General features: G+C 40.1%; 1 protein-coding gene across 13 annotated transcripts in view; it reads right to left on the reverse strand.

The window, feature by feature from the left end:
* The window catches only part of LOC126297741 (uncharacterized), a 387,999-nt gene that overhangs the window by 48,610 nt on the left and 313,541 nt on the right, over positions 1–25,848 (reverse strand). For all 13 annotated transcript variants that reach the window (XM_049988891.1, XM_049988898.1, XM_049988892.1 and 10 more), the window contains one exon: positions 18,043–18,099. In XM_049988891.1, the coding sequence (XP_049844848.1) occupies positions 18,043–18,099 (57 nt within the window). The remainder of the gene's footprint in view (positions 1–18,042; positions 18,100–25,848) is intronic.

Here is a 25,848-nt window from a genome sequence, read left to right on the forward strand (position 1 = left end):
TGTAAATATTTGTCATGTATTATTGTTTTTCTGATATCTTCTACACCCTGGAGGACCTCATTACTACAGATCAATTGGAATGAAAGTAAATCTAATCTAATGGCAATGCATGTGACCTACAGAACAGGTAACACAGTGAGCATGTGATGCTTGCAAAAAGACTGGATTGTGGCTGACTCCTTCCACTCAGCTCACCAAAATATCAATCACAAAGTAATTTGAATTGGAGTACAGACTTGATTCACCAGTTGGTTATGACTTAACAAGGTACAACAATCCCTCCACAACTGCACTCTGCATGTCCATCTGCTCTCCCATCCTTCCACCATTCGAAGAGGTGAAGGAGGATTGGAACTCATACATGCAATATCTGCAAAAGCACATCACAGAATTTCAGGTGGAGTACCCATATTTGCAATAATATTTTTTCTTGGCTTGGATTTAGCTGCAAGGTTTCACTGGCTTCAGGAACTTGCTCTGTTAAAAGGTCCAGTGGCATTGTCATCTCCTGAAGTGCATGAGAGACTCAGTTCTTCATTATATAAAGCAAAACCATGTTGTGTCTTCTCATATGGAATTTTATCAGACACAAAAGAAACTAGGCCAGTCCTATCAAGCATAGGCAGCCAACCTCTGGGGTTGAAGCACGACATGCAGATTTATATGTGCTCATTGTAAACAGTTTTATGCCAGTTCTCTAATACATGACATCGTCATCTGTTCTGCTCTGGACAGATAGGTGCATCAGGTCGTGTTGCATTGATAAGATCCTACAGCTGAGGAACTTCTGACTATCACACAGGTCTTTGAAGTGTCGAAGCCTCCAACTGAATAGTTTGGGGATGAAACTGACAGTGTCCGTGTGTTCAGCCTCACAGCAAAAGTTTTGTCCACTGACACCCTCAGTGTTCTCCCTTTTTTCCACACCATTGGCAATCATACTGTGGCCTTTTCCACCTTTCCAATGCAAAGTGTGGCCCTTTCCAATGAAGATTACCCTTGTGTCCCAACTTTGTCCATATGCTGCCCATAGTCGCTCCCACACTAGGGGAAGGGAGTGGAGGGGCATAGTGTGCAGCCTGCTATAAACAAGGCCATGAGGAACCTGTTTGTTCTAGCCACCTGATCAGCCATCCCTCAAATCTGAATGTACTGTTTACGGATGTCCATAGTGTTACACCAGTGTGCAGTGCCAGGAGCTCAGCATTCCAAGTAAGAATGCAAATTCAGCAACAGCCATTCCATTTCCAGATCAATATTGGGGCCTCTGAATCTCGTGTGAATCTTAACGTCTACCATCACTTGGGTCATCATCCTCTTTCCTCCACCAATTGGTTTTTGGTCAGTGACAGCACTCAGCCAATCATGGTTCAAGGGCAGTTTATGATCGACATTGAGTATCGGGAGGTCATGAGGGCAATCACATTTTCGCCCATTGACAGTGATGTTGGAGAATATTTTTGGACTCAACACATTCATGGTTTTTGGTTTTCAAATTCAAGATGCTGTGCATCTCATTTCTGTCTCTATCTTGTTTCAGGTGTTGGATGACCTTTACCTTGAGTTTGGTGAGTCTGTTTTCACCTGGACTAGGTGCTGCAAAAACTATGATGCTCATGTCACCCTTAAACCAACAGCTGTTCCCAAAGTTTGTCACACTTGACTGATTCATTTTTCTCTTTTATTGGCTGTCAAGGATGAACCTGCCAGATTGTGCAGCCAGGGTGTCATTGAAACCATTTTCCTGTTGTGTCGAGGCCTTCTGACTACACAGCCAACAACCAACAACATAGATGGTTTATGCAGGCACGGATCCCACTAGGGCAGCTCTTCAAGTGACAGACAAAGGATGGCTATGCTCCACCCATGCCTCAGGTGGCCGAGTCACTGGCCGGGCAGATCTTTTCTCTTCAGCAGGCCATGTGATCGAAAGTAGTAACTACAGAATCCCAGTGCCCCGGCAGTATTTAGGTCAGTGCCTGGGCTATGCTCTACCAAATGAAGCACACCCATGAAGTCCTGATCAAGCAGCTGTTGGCCATCTCCAAGTCACCTTCGAAGCTCTAAATTTCCTGGACTGACTTCACAGTAAAGGGCTCCTGGATGGTGCCCCACTGTTCCAGTAGTACAACATGTAGGTCGAGCCATGGGCAAACTAAGTTGCATGCATGGAGGTGCACTTTTCCTGGCATGTGTGGACCCTGACATTTACCAGCTTCTGCAACAACTTAACTCAGAAGTGGGACTCCATGTTCTGACATATGACAGGTAGAAGTCCAGTTTGTTAGAATACTTTCACTCCCAGGCGCATGTGGCAGCACTTCACCACAAGATTTTATGTCAAAACTTAATGGACAGACTTACCGTGAATGGACATATGCTTCCAGGATTTATCTCAAGATTGCTGTTTCCAGTGTAGTAATCCTCAGTGTCAGCAATCATGTGTGGTTTCCTTGGTCCAGCTCAAGCTAGCTATCAACAATGTGCCCATCGAGCTACAGATAGACATGGGGTCCTGCACAACCATCCTACATTGGCAACCTTATTATCGTACAGCGTCCCCTTGCCTTCAAGCTTTTGACACCTCACTGCATGGTTACAGCAATGGCGTCATTAAAGTCAACGGCCAATTTATAGCACAAGTTCAGTTCCATGTGACCTCCCTCACAGCCAGGATTTTGGTCCTGGACGTTCATGGAGCCATTAGTCTCTTGGACCTGTATCTATTCAATACTGTTGGCTTAGAAATCCATGACTCTGTCACCACCATTAAGTTGCTGGGCATCAACCCTTACCTAAAAGATCTTTTTTCCAAGTTTTGGCCGAGTGTTCTTGCAACCCTCCTTGAGTGTAAAATATTTCAATGTCCATGTGGCTCTTCTCCCATCAGCAACACCAAAGTTCTTCAAAGCCACAAATGTTTCCTTCACACTCAGAGAGAGACTTCAGCTGGAGCAACAATGGTTGCAAATTAAGGGTATTCTCACCCCCATTCCTAACAGCCAATGAGCTGCTCCCATTGTCAACACAGAAAATCCTAACAGTACATTGCTCATTTTCGGGGACTCCAAGACAATGATTAATGCCCAATCTGTCATAGATGCTTATCAGTTGGCAATATTTTTTTTGTCAGTGTCACATGCATGTGCCCTGACCTAGGCATGTGTTCTTCCACTTTCAAGTACACTTCCTATCACATTGCTTTCAGCATAATGCAACTAGTGGATATGTCTGCCACGGTGTTGTTTCACTCCAGTGGACAATGGTTGTAGCAGGGAAATGATCCTGGCAGTGCTCCAGAAGCACGTCTTGTTTTTCTTGCATGTCAGTCACCTGGACGTTATGCTCACCAAGTGCCTTGCCCAACAACATGTCCACTGCCCCACCTGCCAGTGCAAGCAGGTCACCCCTCCATGTCTTTTTTTCCCCTTAGCCAGACACTTCTGCCTCCTGGTACCAGCTACACCTGGATTTCACAGGTCCCTCCTGGGACACTGCTGGTTTATCATCGTAGGTGCTGGCAGTGGTTTCCCCTATACATCACCCTAGTCTGCCACACCTGCAGGGCAGACTATTCAAACCCTTCATGCCCTCTACAATGAACAGATGTGGCCTTCAATGCCATGACCAGCAACTGGACTTTGTAATATTTGTCTTTGCTTTTCATTGCTTGGTTGGTTGATTTGGGGTAGGGGACCAAACAATGAGGTCATTGGTCCCATCAGATTAGGGAAGGATGGGGAAGTAAATCAGCCATGCTCTTTCAAAGGAGCCATCCTGGAATTTGCCTGAAGCAGTTTTGGAAAATCATGGAAAACCTAAATCAGGATGGCCGGACATGGGTTTGAACCATCATCCTCCTGAATGCAAGTCCAGTGTGTTAACCACTGCACCACCTTGCTCAGTTTTGTCTTCATAAACAATAAATTGGACTTAATCTTTCGTGCATCCATTTGCGACCAACTTCTGCTCATCCTCTCAGGGCTTTGTCTACCTGTGAAGGCTTAATAAGACCTTCAACATACTTGGAAGAGTGGCTGTTCATCATTGCAGATGCATCATCAGCAGGTGGCCAAACTATATGGAAGAGGCTTTTAGTGTGGAAGTAATAGGCGTCATCAAAATGCAAGCACTGTTCCTGGTTAGTGGGTCTGATGTAGATGTAAGTTTTTAGGGAGCCATTGGAGAGGTGGGAGCATAATGGAATGGACTAATGTATGAATTTGAAGAGACAACAATTGCTGTTGGAATTTCGTTGGAGGGGTTGATGACATGTGTTTTTCAATCTAGGTAACAGGAAAGGAAGAGTAGATGTTCAGTGAATCTAGCATGATCCAACTTGGGTTTGAGGCTGAAGATGAAGTCTTTCAACAGCGCTGAAACACCTGTAGAACTAAAGATTTGCTAGATAGATTATCCACAATATTTCAATTTGTTTGGAATATGAATTTCATGAAATGCAGTGAGGGAAGTCTTGGGGATTGTGACACATGGAAAATGTATGCAAGACGGAACCTGGGCACCACCACAGATAGACAAGGGTGTTCACTAGGTCTAGGATAGGTACCTTATTTGCCCAAACATAGGCTGCGTGAAAACATAGGCCATACCTAAACCTCTGATACACGATTATACTAAAAAGTGAGTCTCAAAAATAGTCTGCACTACTACATTTACCTTGGATTGTGAAGTACGCAGTTATAAGAGTTGAGGGACATGAAAGGGAAGTAGTGGTTGGGAAGGGAGTGAGACAGGGTTGTAGCCTCTCACCGATGTTATTCAATCTGTATATTGAGCAAGCAGTAAGGAAAACAAAAGAAAAATTTGGAGTAGGTATTAAAATTCGTGGAGAAGAATAAAAACTTTGAGGTTCGCCAATGACATTGTAATTCTGTCAGCGACAGCAAAGGACTTGGAAGAGCAGTTGAATGGAATGGACAGTGTCTTGAGAGGAGTATATAAGATGAACATCAACAAAAGCAAAACAAGGATAATGGAATGTAGTCGAATTAAGTCGGGTGATGTTGAGGGAATTAGATTTGGAAATGAGCCACTTAAAGTAGTAAAGGAGTTTTGCTATATGGGAAGCAAAATAACTGATGATGGTCGAAGAAGAGGGGATATAAAATGTAGACTGGCAATGGCAAGGAAAATGTTTCTGAAGAAGAGAAATTTGTTAACATCGAATATAGGTTTAAGTGTCAGGAAGTCTTTTCTGAAAGTATTTGTATGGAGTGTAGCCATGTATGTAAGTGAAACATGGACGATAAATAGGTTGGACAAGAAGAGAATAGAAGCTTTCGAAATGTGGTGCTACAGAAGAATGCTGAAGATTAGATGGGTAGATCACATACCTAATGAGGAAGTATTGAATAGGATTGGGGAGAAGAGAAGTTTGTGGCACAACTTGACAAGAAGAAGGGATCGGTTGGTAGGACATGTTCTGAGGCATCAAGGGATCACAAATTTAGTATTGGAGGGCAGCGTGGAGGGTAAAAATCGAGGGAGACCAAGAGATGAATACACCAAGCAGATTCAGAAGGATGTGGGTTGCAGTAGGTACTGGGAGATGAAGAAGCTTGCACAGGATAGAGTAGCATGGAGAGCTGCATCAAACCAGTCTCAGGACTGAAGACCACAACAACATTACATACATGATGCAGACACTAAATTATGTTGGCATTCCTACATAACAACTGAACAGCTTCATGTTATCAGCTATGCATTATTAAAGGGAAGAGAAACTCTTAAGTAGTTCAAGAAGTCCATATTGATTTCGAGGGCAGAAGTGCAAGTATCCAGATGTGAAGAAAGACTTGCTTAACTTTGTAGTTCAAAACAGCAAATGTGGATATGTCACTACAGCTGGAATGATTTAAATTGAAGGCTGCAAAATAGCATGTAAAAGAAATATTTTGCCAATTGAATTTAGAGTTTCATATGGGAGAAGTCAACAATTTATGCAATGAAATGATCTCTTCCTCACAGAACTACAGTTCAAATTTGGGAATGTAGGCTAAATATTGGTCTATTTTGATAAGCCAAACAGCACTACAGTAAAGGAACACCACGTGCAAATATACACATATGGTGCTAGAAAGCAATCCTGCAGTGGTATTTTTTTCCAAGACTAGCAATATATTTGCAGAGAAAGTGTAAGTTTTCCATTATTTTCTTCTTAAGGCTTGAATGCTTATATAGGTTAACTGCAGTATCTTTTAATGGTATTAATTTCAACCCAAAACATACAAGTGCACATCACTTTGAAATTTAAGATTTGTGATCTAAGGGAGAAGCCACACCATGATTTATCAAGTCAATCTCTAGGAAAAATAAAAGTGCAGCCTATATTCATACAAACACAGTATTGTCGGGCACTGGTGTCCTGAGACATGAGCAGGATTTCAGTACAATGGAAATATTTTTTTGGTATTGTGTCTGGAGAGTTCTTTCAGCTGTTGGAAGGAAAAGGTTTCAATTTAGGAGATAGGGTGTGTGTAGTTGTGTTTGTAAAGTAACTGTGTCTTGTTGAAGGAGCAGAGATAGTTCAGGGATTCTCCAATGTGAAAATTAGGTTCTGTATTCTTGTGTTAGTGACTGATACAGATGATATAATCAGAAGATGAGAAGGTCATTGTAAAAGGAGGGGTAGTATCAAGAAATGGGAGTTTTCCTGGCTTGGTCACTGTTGCATATTCATGCGTTAGCTAGCATTTAAGGAACATGATGTGGACCTGTGTTTAAACCTAAGGATATGGATAATTTTCTGAGTAGATACTGGATGGAGCAGGAATTCATTTGATCTCTACTCAAATCATCAAGCACATCTCTCAATGTTTTGCCTGAATCCATTTCTCTCCTCACCCTAACTACTCACTTTGACAGCGAGCTTCTACATGGTTCCCATTATTCGTAAAGTTAATCATACTGCTATAGTAGCTTGTTACTGTTCCCCCACTGAATGAATCTCGACTCTTGTTGACCAACACCTCTAACCCAATGACTGCAATGTAGCTTCCCATACCAAAGACATGACCCACTTCCTTCGCTGTCTCACAGTCATCCCCATCCTTATTCATTACTGTTGACATAACCTGCCTATATACCAATACCTATATGATAAGGCCTTGAATGCTTTTGAATGCTACCTTTCCCATTGTCCCACTGACTCCGAACGCATCATCTCATTCCTTACAAATCTGACAAACAACATTCTTACGCTTAACTACTTCTCTGTTGAATTGAAGATATACAAACAAATCTGCAGAATGGCTACAGTTACCTGCATACTATTCCCCTATGTCGACCTGCTATGGGCCATCTAGAAGCAAGGTACTTACTTATCCACCAAAACTCAAAAATCCCAATTTATTTCTCTGACACTGTATCCTCTTCTTTCACAACCTCAGTTCCTTCTTTCCCACCACCACCACCAGCCAACAAGAACTATGCTATTTTAGCCTTTTAAGCATGGGCCATTCGACTGCAGATGTTTTCCTTGCTTGTCTTTTTCTTAATCCACTTGTGTACATACTTCTAAGTGAACTAATTTAGTTCTGCAGTTCAGACTGCATAGGATACCCTCAAGCACAGCAACACATCACTGCTTGTTTTTATGATCTACATAGTTAAAATCACACAAACACCTATGCACAGCACAGGTTTCGAAAAGTGAACAATTTCCTCCATTCCCCGCTTGGTATTTAAGTTCTTTTACATGCTAATGACACAGAAAATACCCTCAAAAATGTGTGTAACTACTAGTTTAGTGTCACCGAAGTTGGAGCATCCCAAAATGGTTTAGTTTCACCGAGGCATTGTGCATGTGTGAGCTATACTGCGCATTGGCTAGTAGCACAGCTGGCTGCAACCCAGTATAGTCATGTAAACTAGCCTTTACATGATTACAGTTTTGATTAGATGATTATTTCAGCATTCATCACATGAGTAAAGGCACAACAAACTCTATATCTGCCACTGTGTCAATTCAGCTTATAATGGGCACCAACATATGAAAATGTTACTTAATACTACAACAATTGTATGGATCTCATTTTCAAAAGCTGTTGGAAGAGATTCTGCATTCAGAGAAAAATCCCTAAAATTATTTATCAAGTTACAATTTGTCTTGCTGCACATTTTTTGGGCATGTAGTTGCATAGCCATTTCACACAGATGTTCAAAAGTTTGCAGCAGTGTAGCACCACTTGTGATTTCTCGAAAATTTTCATGAAACCTCTGGCGAGAACAAATTCTATCTCCATTCTTTGCACATCAAACTCAATGAGGAACACTTGTGCTAAAGTAATTCAGAACCATGCAAGTGCTGAAACTGCACTGCCTGCTGATGACAGGAATGTGAAACCGGAAGGTCTTATACTCCTGATAAATCAGTGTTTTGGTTTTTTCCTTTAAAAAGGAGTTACATATATATTGCAATAGCAGTATACACACCGAGGTGACAAAAATCATGGGATACCTCCCAATAGAATGTCAGACCTCCTTTTGCCCAGCATAGCAGCATGGACTCAACAAGTCTTCCCTTGCAGAAATACTGAGCCATGCTGCCTCTATAACCATCCATAATTGCGAAAGTGTTGGCAGTGTAGGATTTTGTGCACAAACTGACCTCTCAATTATGACCCACAAATGTTCAATAGGATTCATGTCAGGTGATCGTTTGCTCAAATTGTCCAGAATGTTCTTCAAACCAATTTTGGTCTTGTAACATGGCCATCATAGTCTGGGAGCATGAAAACAATTAATAGCTGCAAATGGACTTCAAGTAGCCAAACATAAACATTTACAGTCAGTGATCAGTTCAGTTGGATTAAAGGACCCAGTCCACTCCATCTAAGCACAGCCCATGGCATTATGGAGTCACCACCAGCTTTCACATTGCCTTGTTGACAATCTGGGTCCATGGCTTCATGAGGTATGTGCCATACTTGAACCCTAACATCAGCTCTTACCAACTGAAACTGGGATTCATCTGACCAGGCCACAATTTTCCAGTCATCTAGGGTCCAACTGATATGGTCACAAGTCCAAGAGAGGCACTGCAGGTGATGATGTGCTATTATTAAAGGCACTTGCACCGGTCATTTGCTGCCATAGACCATTAATGCCAAATTTTGTAATACTGTCCTAATGGATACATTTGTCTTATGTTCCACAATCATTCCTGTGGTTATTTTATGCATTGTTGCTTGTCTGTTAACACTGGCAACTCCACATAAATGCCATTGTTCACAGTTGTTATGTGAAGGCATTTGGAAAATGTGTTGCCTATGGTGAGAGGTAATGCCTGAAATGTAGTATTCTCAGCACACTCTTGGCACTGTATATATCAGAATATTGAATTCCCTAATATTTTTTAATGAAATGTTCCATGCATCTAGCTGCAACTACCATTGTGTGTTCAAAGTCTGTTAACTCACATCGTGTGGCCATAATCATGTCGGCAGCCTTTTCACATGAATCATCTGAGTACGAATGACAGCCCCATCAATGCACTGCCCTTTTATATCTTGTGTATGCAATACTACCACCATCTGTGTATGTTTATATCACTATTCATGACTTTTGTCATGCAAACGCTGAAATTCACGGATGGATGAAGACTATTTTGAATGTAAGACTATTTTGAATGTGCAGAGTTTGAAGTACAAGGGCAGAAAAATGAAGCAGTCCAAACTGTCAATAAAGTGACAGTCTTTAATTTGCAGCAGCTCTGAAGATGCAAAAAAGGAAGGAAAGCAGTTTTGGATATCTGGTTCAAAGGACTGTGAAAACATCTTTGAAGGGCAACTTTCTGCTCCACAAATTGAAAAAATTAGCTTTCTGGCAGTCGATGAACAATTCCATTGGAGCTGAGCAGTGGTGTGTGTGTGTGTGTGTGTGTGTGTGTGTGTGTGAGAGAGAGAGAGAGAGAGAGAGAGAGAGAGAGAGAGAGAGAGAGAGAGAGAGAGAGAGAGAGAGAGAGGGGGGGGGGGGGGGAGGCTAATCTTCACACTACTAAAAGTTTTTGTTGTTCTTGACTTTTACAGAAAGTTAAGAACTTGTGGTGAGCTCACAATTCCTTCCAAATGCTCCTATGTTGTGCTACTTCTTGCCAATTATTTATGCTCATCCTGTTGCACATTGTTTTAAATTTGTTTAGCCTTGTACTCCTGGGTCTTTCCATTGATCTTTTACCAAATTACTTCTCCTTGGATATTCTTGAAATCAACTGCTCCTCTCTCATTTTCATAATAAGATGACCTACCCAATGTCATCTTTTGGAATTTATTATGCTATTCCTGTTGCTAGTTATGACAGCAAGTGATTTCTGTGGTTTATCTTCTCTTCCAGTTTTGTGATTCATTATCATAGTATGGATAAAAGATTTTCCTATAACTTTATTTTCAAAAACTTCTAACTGGTAGTTTTCTGTTTTAGTTAAACTCCATATTTCCATTCTATTAGTTGGGACTGGTCTGATTATTGTGTTACACAGCTTCATTTTAATTTTGCTTGTCAGCAGTTTAGATCCTGTCACTTTTTGTATGGAGTCACAGGCTATGTTAGCATTTTAGTCTTATTTTCAGATCTAGTTGTGTATGATTTTGTTTGTTTATCCTTGCAACCAGAACTGCAACTGTTCATCATGTTCGAATTTATGTTGTCCAATTATCAGATGTTACTGGTTCTGTTCACCACTATATTTTGGAACTATCATATATTTTGTTTCCTGATCATTTACTTTCAGGCTGCTTCTACAAGTTCCACAAATAACTGTATAATCTTTATTTCACTTTTTCTGATGATCACTATCTGCACATGCTAACATCTTAACTTTATTTCTTTGGGGTATCCCAGCTGTACTTGTTCCAGTTTCCTCACAACTCTCTCGAAGGTTGTATTACACAGAACTCAGGACAGATCAACTCCCTGACTTAGTCCAGCTTCATTTTTAAAATGATATTGTTTAGCAAAACAAAAATTTATATACAGTGTCCAGCTTAAACATACAGGGTGTCCAGGTTGAACACACAATAATATATAGTGTGATCACTTGAGACACCTACTGATGGTCTGTTTCTGCAAGTATGGTAACTCACACAAACATCTAACTGTATTCCACTTCTCTCCAGCTGTTTTGCAGCATTACAGGCATAACATTTATCATAGCAACCTTTTATGGAAAATGATGTGTACTGTTGAATCAGGTAATTGTAATGACTACTTGCTTCTCAGATTGATTTACGAGAGTTCCGCTGGAAGAACGTATGGATTAATTCAACAGTAGCCTCTGCAACTGCATGCTTGACATGGTGCCTCGACATCGATAGAAACCTTCCACTTTCTCAAAGCTGCTTGTCCCATTTCTTGATTGTTAATAAGTGTGAACATTGTCAATTGGTTGCAGTCCATACCTGTGCCAAAAATGACATTGTAGTGGTGTAACAGACTTAAGCTCTGTGAGACAAAGCACACATCTTCGGCAGTGGAGTCCACATGACTACTGACGTTCAATTACACGAACAAAGAAATTACATGCATCGTGCTTGTGGTAGCAACTGACACAAGCGAACAATACTTGTAAACACAAACTGCCAATAAATATCTCAATTATGTCTCAAGTTTTTGTTGTTGTTGTTGTTGTTGTCATCGTCGTCTTCAGTTCAGAGACTGGTTTGATGCAGCTCTCCATACTACTCTATCCTGTGCAAGCCCCTTCATCTCTGAAACCACTGCAACCTACATGCTTCTGAGTCTGCTTATTGTATTCATCTCTCTCAGTCTCCCTCTACGATTTTTACCCTCCACCTGCCCTCCAATACTAAATTCAGAAGAGACTTCCTAACACTTTCTACATTTTATATCTTCTCTACTTCGACCATCATCAGTTATTTTGCTCCCCAAATAGCAAAACTCATCTACTACAAATGTCTCATTTCCTAATCTAATTCCCTCAACATCACCTGATTTAAACAGACTACATTCCATTATCCTCATTTTGCTGTTGTTGATGTTCATCTTATATGTTCCTTTCAAGACACTGTCCAACTGCTCTTCCAGGTCATTTGCTGTCTCTGACAGAATTACAATGTCATCGGCAAACCTCAAGGTTTTTATTTCTTCTCCCTGGATTTTCATTCCTACTCCAAATTTTTCTGTTGTTTCCTTTACTGCTTGTTCAACATAAAGATTGAACAACATTGGGTATAGGCTACAACCCTGTCTTACTCCTTTCCCAACCACTGCTTCCCTTTCATTCCCTTCGACCCTTATAACTGCCATCTGGTTTCTATACAAATTGTAAATAGCCTTTCGCTCTCTGTATTGTAGCCCTGCCACCTTCCAAATTTAAAAGAGAGTATTTCAGTCAACATTGTCAAAAATCCTTCTCTCAGTCTACAAATGCTAGAAATGTGGGTTTACCTTTCCTTAAACTATTTTCTAAGATAAGTCACAGGGTCAGTTTCCCTCATATGTTCCTACATTTCTACGGAATCCAAACTGATCTTCGCCAAGGTCAGCTTCTACCAGTTTTCGATTTGTCTGCAAAGAATTCATGTTAGTATTTTGCAGATGTGACTTGTAGTTCTAATGGAATGTTATCTACCATTACATTTTATATTATTATACAAGGTATCTGGGTAAAACACGTCATAATATAAGAAGTAATAAATTGAGAGATAATTGAGATATTTATTGGTAACTCTAAATGCTTTCTTTGTTTTCTCGTGGCAGTTGGTACCACATGTGCATGTGCAAAACCGCTTCGTTTATGTAAACACATGTCAGTAGCCATGTGGATTTCACAGCATAAGGTGATCTGTATGCTTTCCATCATGGATTATGGATTTGACCAACTGACGGTGTTCCTGTTTACATCATGATCAAGAAATGGGAAAAGCAGCTTTGGGAAACAAAGTTTGCTTTTGATGTCTGGGCACAACATTCAGCACATGGTTCCACAGACTAATGTTAAATTAATCTGTATGTTCTTCAAATAGACTTCTCGTGAGTCAACCTAACAAGCAAGTAGGCAGTTAAAGTTTTCAGCAAGTAGGCAGTTATAGTTTACCTCACTGAACAGTACAGAGTGCCATCCATAAAAGGGTGTGCCTATGCATGTACAAACTGCAGCTTCATCACAAAATCAAGCCTGAGGACAGACAGTGGTGGAAGGCATTCGAGGGGACAATGCTGGCAAAAATGGATGAGAATGAGACATTCCCCAATTTCATCTGTTTCTCAGATGAGGCTTCTGGCACAGTAAACACACAAACATGCGTAACTGCAAATATGGGGAATTGAATCCCCCCACATAGTGCCAGTGCTAACGTGACTCTCCAAAAGTGAATGCATGGTTTGGATTGTTGAAGGGCAGGGTTATATGCCCATTATTCTTCACTGAGCCTACAGTTAATGCAACAATGTACATAGACATGTTGGAGCTGTATGCTGTGCAACAACTTCCTTCTGAAGCAATCTTTTAGCAAAATGTCACACCATGTCATTTTGCAAACATTGTGAAAGATTTGTTGGATCATGAGTCCTCAGACTGCTGCATTAGGAGAAGTAGTAAACTGACTGTGTGCCTTCCTAGAAGCCCAGACATTATGCCACTTGATTTTTTTTTAAGGGGTTTATCAAGAATCAAGTGTACCAGATATCAGATCATGATCTACCAGATCTGCACCATTGCATTCAGGCAGCTACCACAAATGTTACACTTGCAATTCTGCAAAACTCTTGGAGAGAAGTGGAATACATATTAGATGTCTATTAAGCCACTAATGATGTGCACACCGATGTGTATTAGATGTGTAAAGAAACATTTTGAATTATGATGGTAAGTGTAGAAACAAAGTCAATAAACGTCTCAAATACTTCTATAGTTCTTACATTTCATACTATTATGTGTTTAACCCAGACACCCTGTAAGTTTAATTTGAAATTCAAATTCCATATTACTTTTCAAAGGCTTTTCCTGTGAATGATGTCATAAGCTTTCATAAAATATACTGTATTTTTTGTTTACATTCCTATAAATTTCAATTTATTGTTTGTTTACTAAGATATTGTCAGCAGTGGATCTATTTCTATGAAAGCCATTTTGATAATCCTCTATTATACTCTCCGAGTATGGTTTCAAGTGGTTTACCAATAAATACGATAAAATCTTAAAGGTTGTGTTATCTAATGATATTCCCCTATAGTTTCTGAAGTCTTTCCTGTTTCCTTTTGTACATACTGGGATTATTAACAGTTCTTTCTATCCTATTCATATGGTCTCAGTTTTCCAGGTTACCTGTATCAGGTGAAAACTATCTCATATGCAGTTCCTGGAATTTGGTGATTATGGGGGCTGCTGCTGTAATTTGCAATTACTGACTCCGGATTAGAACAATGCAGTAGACAGTCAAAATATTCATTGCTTGCTGACAAAATTTTGGTTATTTCAATAGCTGTATTGCCATATCCTTTTTAATTTTGCTAACTGTGCCATACTTTTTCCAAATGTTAATATCTGATAAGGTTTGTGAATACATTCAATATGTTGTTTTGGGTATTATTTCTTTTTCTTGCAATTTATTTAATTTGTGCCTGTCATTAAGCAAGTTCTATTTCAGGACTGTATTCAAAGTTAAAACTTATTATTTAATAAAATAATATATTTTTTCTCTAGTACAGTATCAAATTATTTAAAAAAATCATATAACTGATAGTGTAATTGCTTCTTTTTGGGTACTGTTAACATCCCACATGAAAAAACAATGTGTATCAAGCCTTCAATACAAAAATGATGAAAAAATTGATGTACTGGATCAGTTTGTAGGGGAAAATGGTGTTATATTAGTTGATGAGATCACTTACAAAAGAGACTATTGTATTTTTGCTGTGTTGTTGAGAATTGTTTAAGTGTTTCAACACAATGTGTTTGTGCACTTCTGGGTGCTCTTCAGAAGTACAATAAACAGAACAATGCTATGAAAGCAGTAGTGAATGAATGTGCAAAACATATGAACAAATGTGTTGATACTTTGAAAAATATCATAGGTGATTATTCAAAAATGCTGAGTGCTGGACACACAATCTGAATCAGACTACATTTTTTTTTCAAAGGAACTTAGTAAGTTAAACACACTGAAAAGCAATTTAGAGAGTGCTTTCTTAAACACCATGAAGAGGAAGCATTTGTATTTGCAGTTTCTGAAGAAAAAGAAGAGAGATGCAGTTTTTTTTCCTTTTCCAGTTTTAAAATTCTGGAACTCATGGCTCTCTACAGCCACTTTGGTGGAAGAATATTTTAAAGAAATAACTATATTCTTCTGCAATGACTTTGTAGGGGCTGTCTAATGCAGGCACTGATTGTGTGAATTCACTACTTGATGATGAAGTGAAATGGATTCTTGGCAAGGGTACATTCCTTAAGGAACATGTTGGTGTCTAAGTTAACATGATCATCTTCTTAGAGACTTGAAATACCCCACTTCAAGGTTAAAACAGCTTGAAGACTATTTCACTATAGTGGGTAAAGGCGTTTTTGGTGATGAACACAAAAAATTTTAAAATGTGAAGAGGCATGTGCTTTATGCAGAAGTTAAGGAAGGATTGAAGTGCACTTGGTTGAATCCTGAGATGAAGTTGTCAACTCTCATGGACACAGATTCAAACAAATCAGTCTTCAAAGCCATTGATTCGTGTTTTAACCAACGGACAAAATGCTGAACCTCATGGCAAAGATCTTCCAGTCTGTACCTCGAATGACTAGCCTCACTTGTATAGATAGTATGAAAGGGTATAAATCTCTTCTGAATTTTGTTGAAAAGCAAATGCCCATGCAATCAGAAAATGATGAAATAGTCAAATGTGTGCAGGCAATAGGAGTTGATAATCAGCAGTGTGCAGTTGTGGCACTAAGGCTATTTGGATTTCTTGTTGCAATGCAGACAGTGAGAGGCTATTTCCTACCTACAATGAAGTGTTGACAGCTCTGTGGAACAACCTCTTGGAAGATAACCCAGAAATCATGACAATATGTCATTTGAAACACTGTCTGCAGTGTTTGGCTGAAAACCCACTTGTCTTAAAGTGTTATTTTTTCCTTTATTATTAAGTACTATGTAATTCTCTTTTTCCTTTTTCTTCTCATGTCAGTGCAATGAATATAATTGTGATGTATGTAGTGTAAAATATACTGTGAATGATAGGTATAGTTTTATTATCAGTGTAGCGCTGAAAAATGATTATATAGGATGAAAAGAAGCAATTGAAAACAGATAGAACATGTCAGTAAATAACACCTAAAAATAATGCCAAAATCTGAAAAAATAGCACCAAAATTGGTCATAAAATATGATTAATTTTTACTGTCCGTGGCCCATGCCATCTGGATCCTTCCCCTGCCCCTCACTCTAAACACTACTTTCTCTGAATTACTTGGATAGAAGTTGTCCTTGCAACACATCTTTCAGTTCCACAATCCTCCCAGCCTCAATCTTGAAAAATGCCTACAGGAGACTCTTAGTGACTCAACTATTCAGCAGGTTGTTACCTTTACTCCCTCCCATTACTCACATTACACTAACGAATTTCCTCTACCATATTTAAGTCAGAAAGATAGTTAAAACTGTGCACATATAAGAGATAAGTCATATGTAATTGGAAAAATAAAACACAGTTATGTTTGACATAGTTGTAAGTCCTCAGTTACTAGCAAAACTAAATTTACAATCCTGTGTCCAACTGCAAAAATGCAGTCTATATTTTTCCACCCATTATTTGTTCAGATTTATTAAGAAGCCTCTTCAGAGGCATGTCGAACCACATATGAGCTTATTTATTTTCTGTTGGTGAAGTTATTGTTCCAATTCAAGCACTATACACATTTCAACATAGCACTATATGTACATACACTTCTCTCATATTATGTTATGCTTCCATACAAGCAACCATAGTATTGCATTGATTCTTGAAAGTGAAAAAGGTCATTTTTTAAATCAGAGTACATGTGTATCAAGCAAAATAACCTTTAGCACTTGCTGCTGAAACATATCTCCAATTCACCACAAAAAGAACATTTATGTAAAAGGTTCTTACAACTATTGTTGTTGTTGTTTGTGATGTAATCACCAAAACATGTAGTTAATACTAAATGTTTGACCGGCTAACACTATAATATCCCAACTGCTAAGGTTACTCCAAAAGCTACATGCCATGTTGGTGTAACAGGAAAACTCAAGGGAGATGGTACTATCTTCACTGTGTTACCAAAGTATTCTGGGGCTTAACTTCAAACATAGATGCCTCCAGTTTAACTTGCAAATTTACTGCCTGTATCCTAAATCAAGTTTCTCTTGCTACTTTACAGGCTTTTTATAAAATGAATAGCATACACCATTTCGGCAATCTTCTTCTCAAGGTTGATTTCTCAATCACTACTGCAACACTACATTTTAACTTTTCTCAATTATTAACTTTTCACCATTCTCATTTCAAATCTGAATGTAAACCAGTTCTGGCTGCAGTTAAAATTTACAATCTGTTATGAAATGATGAATGTCCAAATGTTTCTAAGCCTAATTCTGCAGTTTATTACTTGTTCACTTTACAAACAGTTACAGTGTGGTGACTGGTGGGATTAGCTATTTCATATCTTCTCTGTTGGTACTGAATAGCTTTTTCAGTGCAGACAACCTAGACAACCATAGTTAGCAGACAACAATGAGTTTAGTGCATCTACATACTCAAACAAAAGATGACTTAACATATGGAGTTCAGAGATCACAGAAGTGTTATATGTAAATGAATTTGAAATGGATTAAATTTGTTGATATGCTCAGTGAAGAAATTCTTCACACATATTATTGAAAGATATTATTGGTAGTGACCAGAAACAAGTGAATATAAGTCTTAAGTCATACATCATCTACTGACACAACCAGTCCAGTCAGCCACCACACTGTAAGTCTTCATGAAGTCAACAAGCAATACATTCTGCCCACTTTGTTCTTTCTTCTCAGATATAGCAGACTAATAACTTACTCCTGGACCAGCATTTTTCCAGTCCACCAAAAGGCTCATAGCTTTCAGCACGTGGTCCTGAAATAGAAAATAATATCAATGTGAATATACATGATATGAATATTGCAACAGAGAACAATTGAGTGAAAAAAGAAGAAAAGATTAGTGATAATGAAATACATGTTTTAATCCTCCTCACAACAAACAAGTGTTAGTACTCTTAACTTTCTCAATTAATATGGAGGTTACCAGGGCATGATTCAGTCCATAACCATCACACACTGTTGTAGTGATGACTTCACAGATACATTCAGGTTTAGAAAGCAAAATGAAATATTCCACGATTAATGTGATGTTAAACTCAATAAAACCCTTACTGATACCATATGTCTTTTTTCAAAGCATACATGTGAACATTTGCAAATTCTGTGTATATCCAATATTCTTCCAACAGTCTAGAAAGGTTGGCTATGCAGATTAGTGGGCAATAGCTACCAAACACAAAACCTTTGAAACTGAAGAAATCCTAACTTCTGATCCCGACATCTTAAGCCTACACTTCCATAAATGCAGGTTACAGCCTAACTCAAATACAATACAAGTTTCATGTTTTCATCTGTCCAACAGATTGGCACACAGAGCCATTGATGTCTGTTTAGAGGCAGATATACATCATAACAAGCGTCCAAAATACCTTGGAAAAATATTAGACAGGACACTTTGTTTTAAGGAGCCAATAACACGAACATCTAAAAATCTAAGAAACAGAAATAAAACAATGGAAAATACAAGATAGAATGTAACAATACCAGAGAAGGAAAGATGCTACACACCATATAGTGGAGATGCTGAGTCGTGATAGGTACAATAAAATGATTCACACAATTAAAGCTTTCGGCCATTAAGGCCTTTGTCAGCAGTAGACACGCACATATGCACGCATGCACGCACACAACTTGCACAGATGATTGCAGTCTCAGAGAGCTGAGACCACACTGCGAACATCAGCACCAGTGCATGATGGGAGTGGTGACTGGGTGGGGAGGGGGAGGGATAGTATGGTGGGAGTGACGGACAGTCAAGTGTTGCAGTTTAGAGGGAGGGCAGGAGAGAAGGTGCGGAGGGAGGAGGGGGTAAGTAGTGGAAAGGAGAGAAATAAAAGAAATTAAAAGACTGGGTGTGGCGGTGAGATGATGGCTGTGTAGTGCTGGAATGGGAGCAGGGAGGGGGCTGGATGGGTGAGGACAGTGACTAACAAAGGTTGAGGCCAGGAGGGTTACGGGAACGTAGGATGTATTGCAGGGAAAGTTCCCACCTGCGCAATTCAGAAAAGCTGGTGTCAGTGGGAAGGATCCATATGGCACAGGCTGTGAAGCAGTCATTACGATGAGAGATACCATGTTTGGCAGTGTGTTCAGTAACAGGGTGGTCCTCTTGTTTCTTGGCCACAGTTTGTCAGTGGCTGTTTATGCGGACAGACAGCTTGTTGGTTGTCATGCGTACATAGAATGCAGCACAGAGGTTGCAGCTTAGGTTGTAAATCACATGACTGGTTTCACAGGTATCCCTGCCATTGATGGGATAGGTGATGTTAGTGATCGGACTGGAGTAGGTGGTGGTAGGAGGATTTATGGGACAGATCTTGCATCTAGGTCTATTACAGGGGTATGAGCCATGGGGTAAGGGATTGGGAGCAGTGGCCCTATGCCCTCAAAGGCTAGGCTACCTGTGAAACCACTCATGTGATTTACAAGCTAAGCAGCAACCTATGTGCTGCATTCTATGTATGCATGACAACCAACAAGCTGGCTGTCCTCACGAACGGCCACCAATGAACTGTGGCCAAGAAACAAGTGGACCACCCTGTTCCTGAACACGCTGCCAAACATGATATCCTTCATTTTAATGACTGCTTCACAGCTTGTGCTGTATGAATCCTTCCCACCAACACCAGCTTTTCTGAACTGCGCAGGTGGGAACTTTCCCTGCAATACATCCTATGTTCCCGTACCGTAACCCTCCTGGCCTCAACCTTTATTAGTCACTGGCCTCACCCATCCAGCCCCCTGCCCGCTCCCATTTTCCTTTCCGCTACTTACCCCCCCCCCCCCCCCTCCTCCTCCACAGTTTCTCTCCTGCCTTCCGTCTAAACTGCAACACTTGACTGCCCACCACTCCCACCATACTGTCCCTCCCCCTCCCCACCCCAGCCTCCTCCTTAGCCCCACCGAGTCGCCACTCCCATTATGCACTGGTGCTGCTGTTCGCAGTGTGGTCTCAGCTCTCTGAGACTGTAGTTGCGTGCGCACGTTGCATTTGTGTGTGTGTGTGTGTGTGTGTGTGTGTGTGTGTGTACTGCTGATAAAGGCCTTAATTGCTGAAAGCTTTAATTGTTTGCATCTTTTTATTGTGCCTATCGCGATTCAGCATCTCCATTATATGGTGAGCAGCACCTTTCCTTCTCTGGTATAGAAACAGAAATAACATTGTCCACAAGCTCTGTGGTACTAGTTAGGGAACATCAGCAGACTCTCTTTGAGTATTGGTGCTCGGATTGGTATGCTCAACAGTAGTATTCTGTTTGTCTGTCAGGATCAATAGTACTACTCTACAAAAGTGGATCAAATCTTCATCACCCTGCAGTGACTGTGGTGCTTAATAACGTACAATTGTTCATGTTGTATCAACATGTCCCACAGGTGCCCACAATGGTCCTTTCAAAGGTTTCCTGGTAGTAATGAGTGGTATTATAAACTATATGGAAGAAAACAAGAGAAAGTCCAGGATGGAATAACAACAATATTACAATAAGTATAGATTGCTATTCACCATGAAGGGGAGATGTTCAGTGTTCAGTCAGGGGCAGGCAAAAAAGAGAAGAAGAAGACTGCTATATGTTTAGGCTTTTGCCTTCTTCTGAAGAAGAAGACGAAGACAGACAGACAGACAGACACACACACACACACACACACACACACACACACACACACACACACACACACACACACAAAAAAAAAAATAAGCACTACTCACACACACGATTGCTGTCTCCTGCTGCTGTGGTTGAACTAAATTGTCATAGCTGTGGCTGATTGGAGCAGCAATCTGGTGTGGATGGTGGGGTAAGGAGGCGGCATGGGACAAGGTTTGCTACGTGTTGTCAGGAGGTTGGGGGCAGGGATTTGAGGGGGGGGGGGGGGGGTGGAGGGCAGGGAAGAAGAGGGGTAGAGAAGGGAGAAAGGACTACTGGGTGTACTAGCTGAATACAAGGCTGTATTGTGGTGGAGGGGGTAGCAGGGAACAGGGTAGGTAGGTAGAGGACAGGGACTAGCATAGGTTAACCCCTCAGCTTACAATGTCATGTGAGACACGTACCGTGCCGACCTGGCCAAACATCAACTAGACGCATCAGAGACATGGTATGTTTACTGCACCAAACAAGTGCATGTCGTGTGAGAGACGTCGTCGGTCAGCTGTGCCAAATGTAAACAGTACACCTCTGACCCATTGCGGAGCTTATCGAGTACACGCGGCATACATGAAGTGTTCTTCGCTGCATTCTGACCTGCCGACATTACAAACATACTTTCATAATGTTCCCGATGTGTAGTAAACTTGTTCACGAGGAAAGGGAGACATGTGGTGGCATAGCCAACAATGACTTTGCAGGATATTTTGACAGCAACATTGACAGTGGTAGCAATGTTTTACCTCCTGTACGAAAACGGTGTAAGTGGCTGGTGATTGAAGATGATACTGACTAAGAAGAGCAAACCTACCAGCAACAATCAGAGTCGTGGATGTGGCAAAAGGAAGACAATGAACCAACAATCTGGACGTATACAGAAATTCCTGGAATAAAGGAAGCAGCTTTACAGCATGCGAGTACAAGCATAAGAGAATTAGACGTATTCTATGTAATATTTAATAGTACATTTTGGGAAACATCGTAACTGAGATGAATAGATATGCACAAGACGTACTCAGCAATAAACAGAAGAGACGAAAAATAGACTAAAAGTGGTCTCCTACTGGCTGTAATGAAATAAAAATATACATTGCGTCATGTATAATCATGGCTGAAGTAAGGAAACCATTGATTCAGATGTATTAGTCTAGGAGGGCCGTTATAGAAATGCCAATACTTAGGGAGACGATGCCATTCAGGAGATTTCTGCCCAGAAGTAGATTTCTGCATCTAGCAACTAACAGTTTAGCCAACAACACAGATAAGCTGTACAAACTAAGGCCAGTCATAGATACATTCTATCAAAAATTTCAGGAAGTGTACACAATGCAAGAGAATATTGCCATTGATGAATCATTAATGAGATTTAAGGGGCGCTTACCCTACAAACAATTTAACTCGTCAAAAAGAGCGAGGTTTGGTATTAAAATTTATAAATTGTGTGAGTCAAGTTCAGGATACTGCTATGATTTTAAGATATACATGGGTAGTGACAAACGTGATGCTAGTGGTAGTGCCTCTGAAAGTGTGGTTCTAGAACTATCACAGTCGGTATTGCACAAACGGCATACTCTATATTTAGATAACTGGTTTTCTTCACCGAAACTTTCAAAATTCTCCTCACCAATAAAACTAATGTGATTGCAACAGTGCATTCAAACAGAAAAAATATGCTCACAGACTTCCTGGAGGCAAAATTAAAGAAGGGAGAATATACAGCGAGGTGTTGTAATGGCATATTGGCATTAAAATGGAAAGATAAATGAGATGTTTACATGCTTTCCACAAAACATTCAACAGCAGAAATGACTGCCACAGACACACCTTTCTGCAATGCATCGTGGAAACCGAAATGTGTCATCAAATACAACAGAGGCATGATTGGAATTGAATGCCAAGATCAGATGCTCGCATGCTTCCCTGTGATGAGAAAATGTATGAAAGGATACTGCAATATATTCTTTTACATATTTGATGTTGCTTTATTTAACACATATATTCTGTATTACAAAATAAATTGTGGCAAATGACAGAGCTATGCAGAATATAGGATTCAGATTGCAGAATCATTGTTGAAAACTACACCTTTACCGGAATATAATTGGAAGGGATGATTAGCATCCGGCGATATACCACAAAGACTGCATGCACAAGATTGGGCACATTTTCCCAAACATATTGATCCAACACCATCAAAAGTAAATCCTGCAAGAGCTTGTGTAGCATGCAGAAAGCATAAACGAACGACACAGCGGAACTCCATGGGAATGCAAAAAGTGCAGGGTTGCATTACATGTGCCAGATTGTTTTGAGCGATATCATACAATCGAAGACTATTAAATTCGTGTACATGTCATTGTGAAGACGTTGCGTTTGAAAATATGTTTGCAAACGTACTAATGTAACATGTCCCAGAATGTTTTGAACAAAATATTATACAGTCTTAGATCATTGCATTGTTGTAAATATTATTATTAAGATGTATTTCATCAATGTATGTTTCCTTATAAAGGGAAATAAAATGTTTGTGAATATATCATTGCGCTTGAGACAATGAACATTTCGTTTCCTATAGGCAACTAATCGTCATTATTTAGACCTGTAGAAATGTTATGTTACTGGTATCACACACACGTACTTACAAATCTCAAGGGCGTGTGCATGACTTTGGATGCCACCAGGCGTAGTGCACCACAATCTTAGCGTGTATAAGCGCTGGGAATCTTAAGGCACATCCGTACCTTGCAGCCACTTACGGCTCATGCTAACGGAACTTAAATGGTAAGGCAAAGGGCTTAGGGCAGGTGGGTTATGGGAGTGTAGGACATATTGCAGGGAGTGTTTCCAATTACACAGGTCAGAAAGGTTGACGTTGGTAGGAAGGATCCAGGTGACGCATACTGTGAAGCAGTCACTGAAGTAAGCACATCATGTTGGGCAGCATGTTCAGCAACTGGGTGATCAGCTGTCTCTCTGCCAGTGTTTCAGTGGCCATGCATGGGGACAGACATCCTGTTAGCTGTCAGGCTCACATAGAATGCTCTGCATGAATGGCTGCCAACAAACTGTGGCGAAGCCATAGCTGGTTCACCCAGTTACTGAAAATGCTGTTCTGCACAATGTGCCTCACTTCAGTGATTGCTTCACATCCTGCACCAACTGAATCCTTCCTATCAAAACCAGCTTTTCTGACTTGTGCATGTGGGAACTCTCCCTGCAATAAATCCTACATTCTCATATCTCCCCCCCCCCCCCCCCCCGTCATAACTTCCACTAGTCCATATCCTGCACCTGCCTATCGCATTCCTTATTCCTTGCTCCCCCTCCAGCACAACATAGTCTTCTATTCCACCAAAGAATACAATGGTCCTTTTCCTCTTCTCTACTCCTCTCCTTTTCAGCACCCATATCCCCCCCCCCCCCCCTCAAACCTTCAAACCTCATGACAGCACCTAACAGCCCTATCACACCCCACCACATCCTCGCACATTTCCACAAGCAGCACTACACTTTTCCCCATCCCCGACATGCTATCCCTAACCCTCCTCCTCCCAACTCATGTGCCTCCTCCTTACCTCCACCACCCACACGAGATTGCTTCTTCTATCAGGTGTAATTACTACACATACTGATCGCAGCAGCCAGAAACAATGAATTCTGCTTGTATGCATGTTTTCTACTTCAGAAGAAGGACTTTTGACCAAAAGCTTACATGTACACCAATCTATTTGTTGCACCTGTCTGAGACTCAACATCTCCTCTTTAAGGTGAGTAGCTATCTGCCTTTTTCGTAATATTGTATTTAAACTGCAGAAAAGACCTTGATATCTGCCTATAGCTTTTCTTATTTGTGTTATATGAAGCTGGAGAACTGTCTAGTAATTTAGTTATCTTTATACAGGGTGCCTCTCCTAAAAGTTATCAGCTGCATTTTCTCTTGTGGCTCTGAAGATATTTGCAATTTTGGTTTTGCATTTTGTACGTGGAGCCATCTCCAGCAATCACTGCCCAGTATTAAAAAACGTGTTAGATTGTTTCCTGTTGCAAACAAAATGGTTCTTAAATCAGGACGTCACATGCCCGTTCGACAGACTGCTCCAAATTAGTCTACTCTGATGATCATTATACTGCAATGTATTGACAGGGTCAGTAAAACAAGAATAAACTGCAATCCAGCAGTGACTTTGCAGTGCTGAATGCTTGGTGATAGTGGACAGGGCAGGCCAGGGCAGTGCACAAAGTTGTGGCCTGAGTAGCCCAAATGCAAAAGCCGCTAACTGCATGATAAGCAAAAAATGAGATAATCACGAAAAACTTGTCCCATCCAAATTTTTAGAGTTAAAGACTTCATTTCTTTTCCAACAATAAGAAAAAAATAATTAATTATGTGATATTAATTGGTGAAATCAGCAATTATGTTTTATACGTTAAAATTTTAAGTGAAATATTGGCTTAGCAGTTTGATCTGGTTTATGCAGTTAGCGCGGGTTTTGAAAATGTATCAATCCAATTACAACACAAACATTTGGTTGTAAAATCCACTATTTGGTGATATATTAGGAATGACAGAAAGGTGGAATTTACTTATTGTGAATATAAACAGAATACATTTTATTTCAAAGAAAGGTCCGAAAATTCTGCAAAATTGGCATATAAAAATACAAAGGTGACATTTTACCAGAAAAACTAACTGACTTAATGTCAAAAAGAGAACAATGTTAACTTTTTTTAAAAAAAATACACCATCATATTTTTGATATCACAAGATATTGTAGAAAAAAAAAATCACTCCAAATTGCATCTTAGTAAAACATCGACAAAATTTTAGAAATGAATAAAAATAGCAAAAAGTTGCATCT

This window comes from Schistocerca gregaria, chromosome X (assembly GCF_023897955.1).
Source record: "Schistocerca gregaria isolate iqSchGreg1 chromosome X, iqSchGreg1.2, whole genome shotgun sequence".
Classification (NCBI taxonomy): domain Eukaryota; kingdom Metazoa; phylum Arthropoda; class Insecta; order Orthoptera; family Acrididae; genus Schistocerca; species Schistocerca gregaria.